Source organism: Apaloderma vittatum, unplaced genomic scaffold (genome assembly GCF_000703405.1).
Source record: "Apaloderma vittatum isolate BGI_N311 unplaced genomic scaffold, ASM70340v1 scaffold4823, whole genome shotgun sequence".
Classification (NCBI taxonomy): Eukaryota; Metazoa; Chordata; class Aves; order Trogoniformes; family Trogonidae; genus Apaloderma; species Apaloderma vittatum.
In genome coordinates this window covers 4-3333 of record NW_009706326.1, presented here as the reverse complement: position 1 = coordinate 3333, position 3330 = coordinate 4, and the positions used below count along the sequence as shown (strand labels likewise).

General features: G+C 52.7%; 1 protein-coding gene across 3 annotated transcripts in view; it reads right to left on the bottom strand.

The window, feature by feature from the left end:
* The window catches only part of PTP4A3 (protein tyrosine phosphatase type IVA, member 3), an 8295-nt gene extending 5247 nt beyond the window's left edge, over window positions 1–3048 (bottom strand). For 2 of the 3 annotated variants that reach the window (XM_009865731.1, XM_009865732.1), the window contains exons 1-2: window positions 2944–3048; window positions 861–953 (exon numbers count right to left, since the gene is read on the bottom strand). In XM_009865731.1, coding sequence (XP_009864033.1) covers window positions 861–953; window positions 2944–3048 — 198 coding nt within the window. The remainder of the gene's footprint in view (window positions 1–860; window positions 954–2943) is intronic. The other variant, XM_009865733.1, reaches the window with a different exon arrangement.
* Between the last annotated feature and the right edge of the window lie 282 nt (window positions 3049–3330).

The following is a 3330-nucleotide window of genomic DNA, read 5'->3' as shown; positions in this document are numbered from 1 at the left end:
AAGAGTGTAAATGGCAGAATTTGGTGCATAAGTGGGCAGATAAGAAACCCTATATACAGATTCCATATGTAGGCTATAGCTATCTTTATAAGATGTATCCTATAGAGATATGTCTCTCTAAAAAGATCTGCATCTGGAGGACCTGTATCTAGAGAGACATGGGATCTATTATCTACCTGCACCCCAGAGGATCTAGGACAGAGCTAGCTTTCCTGATAGCATATAAAGAGAGCTACACAGGGAGGACCTACACACAGAAGACCACCTCAGGAGACACGAGGCACTTCCAAACACTTTCCTAAATAACAAGAAGAGCCTCGCTTTCCAGCTGGAGCCGAGCTCCCTGGCAGGGCGATCACGCCTGACATCATCTCCAATTACTTATCAGCCAAGATGCAGCCCAGGCAGCTGCCTGCTCCCTCACATCCCTCACAGCCACACCAGGCGGCTGCTGGAAGAGCAAAAAACCCGCTTCCCCCTCCCTGGGATAAGATAACGCCAGGGGTAACGGGAACCACGTGCATCTTCTACGTGGGATCAGGCGCCCTCAACCCCCTGGATGCTTTAAAGCCCGAGCGATAGGCAGAGAAAGCAGCTGCCGACTCAACCCTATGAGTCACAGTTTCGGGTGCGTGGGCAGCGCTTTCTCTTTTTAAAGCACCAGCCCCATCTCAGCCCCGGAGCGGGGAGGCTCACCCATCTCACCTCGAGGATGAAGTCGGGCTTCAAATCCCTGCTGCCCCAGCAAGCACAACGCTGCGTCAGGCTGTCTGAACCGCAGGAGGGTTTTAGCAGACTCGAGGGATGAGGGAAAGGGACAGCTCCCCCCAGTCCCAGCACCCATCCTGCCGCCCACCTACCATGACGGTAATGCCGTCCTTCTCCAGGGGGGTCTTGTCATAGGTCACTTCACACACTCGCACAACCGTGGTGGCACCGTACTTCTTCAGGTCCTGCGGGAGGAAGGAGAAGGAGGGGGTCTGAAAAAAACCCTGCTGGTTGCACCTCAGTTAACCCCAACACATCTGAGTTCTGCTATGACCACATGGACAGCGCCGCGCCCCATCTCTGGACCACCAGGAAAACTCCCCGTGGTCCATCCGGTGAAAAACTGAATATGAGCAAGCAATATGTGCTCCCAGCCCAGAAAGGCAATTGCATCCTGGGCTGCATCAGAAGAAGCGTGGCCAGCAGTCCAGGGAGGTGATTCTGCCCCTCTGCTCTGCTCTTGTGCGACCCCACCTGCAGTTCTGTGTCCAGCCCTGGGGCCCTCACGACACAAAGGTCATGGACCTGTTGGACCAAGTGTAGAGGAGAGCTATGAAGATGATTAGAGGGATAGAACACCTCCCCTATGAGGACAGGCTGAGAGAGTTGGGGTTGTTCAGCCTGGAGAAGGCTCTGGGGACACCTTATAGCAGCCTTGCAGAAAGTAAAGGGGGCTACAGGCAAGCTGGGGAGGGACCTTTTACAAGGGCACAAGGGGTAATGGCCTTAAACCAAAAGAGGGCAGATTTAGACCAGAGGTAAGGTAGAACACTATGAGGCTGGTGAGACACTGGAAGAGGTTGCGCAGAGAAGTTGTGGACGCTCCCTCCCTGGAAGTTTTTAAGGCCAGGCTGGACGGGGCTCTGAGCAGCCTGATCTAGTGGGGGATGTCCCTGCCCATGGCAGGGAGGTTGGAACTAGATGGTCTTTAAAGTCCCTTCGAACCCTGACAATTCTATGATTCGTTCCCAGTGTGCTCTCGTCAGACCACGGCAAAGCCCTGCACACTGGGCAGCTCGGACAAAAATCTAAGAGGCTGGAGGAGAGAGGAATTTTCCCCCTTCCCACTGGTGCTGCCCTCATTGCCTTGTGGGCAGTGTGCAGGGTATGGGGTGTCCCTAAATCACAACCACCTTCTTGTGGCTCTCCAAGCTGATGGCACTCACAAGTGGTTTTTTGGGTGTTCATCGTGGGGAGTTTCCTTGAGCTCGGAGGATGCCTTTGGTACCAGCATATCAGATCTCGACACCATTTAGGTCTAATACAAGAACTCTTCACCAGACTCATGTGCAGCCCCAGGTCCCCCCACCAATGCAGTCACATCCCAGAATGACTCCTTGTAAGCAGAAGCTGCTTGTGCCAGCTCGACTGAACCCACAGGACATGGTGCTTCCCCCAGGCACTGACAGAGCAAATCAAAGCCTTTCACCCTGGACCATGGACATGCATCCATTAATCCCCTCCCTGGCTCCCAGCTGCTGTCAGTGCTGACGCAACACTGAGCCTTCCAGCTCCTTGTGCACTGTGCAGCATGCTCTGGGCACTGGAAAGATGCGGGGATATTTGGGATGAAAAGTCCTTATTGGGGTGCTGGGAGATGTGGGGGAGTTTTTTTGCATCCACGTGCATCACTGCAACGCCCCTTGATGCGTCATGCTGCTGGAGCCGGCAGAGGATGCAAGAGGAATTATTCTCAGATTGGATATTAGGAAATATTTCTTCATTGGAAGGGTTGTCAAGCATTGGAACAGGCTGCCCAGGGATGTGGTGGAGTCACCATCCCTGGAGGGACTTAAAAGCTGTGGAGATGAGGCACTTAGGGACATGGTTTAGTGGTGGACCTGGCATTGCTGGGTTAACAGTTGGACTTGATCTTAAAGTTCTTTTCCAGCCTAAAGAACTCTATGATTCTAGGAAGAGAGAAACGCTGGTCCATCTCCACCATGACCAAACATCACACTTAGGGTCCTCCAAAATACTCTAACCCCAAAAAGCTGGTGATGATTGGACCCACCACCTTGAGTGGTGGTCCAACCCACCACTGGGGGCCGTGGTCCCAAAAGGGATGTGCTGCTGCCTACACAGAATCGGTCCTTATTGCATCACAACATTGGCTTCTAGCCCCAAAACGTGCATCTGGGCCCCAGTGCCACCCTCCCAGCCTCCTTTTCTTACCTCCAAGAAAGTGTTGAGTGTGGCATTGGTAGGGTTGTGGGTGATGAGGAACCTCATGTTTTTGTAGCAGACCTCCACTGGCGCAGGGCGATTCATCCGGGCCATGATGGGACCGGAGGAGGGTGAGGTGGTGTTGATGGCGGTGGGGGAAAAAGATAAGAAAAGCGTGGTGTGGAGGGGAAAAAAAACCCCAACCAGCAACCCCTCTGCGCTTCGAAAAAAAAAATAAAACAGGTTTGAGAACTCAATATACAGACGTTGTGCAAATAATCCCAGCTCCTGGGAGCGCGCCGGCTTCCTCGACACACCGCAAGCCCCCCAGGGGGAAAAAGCCAGATGGGGAAAAATAATATTAATGGTAATAATAATAATAATTAAAAAAAAAAT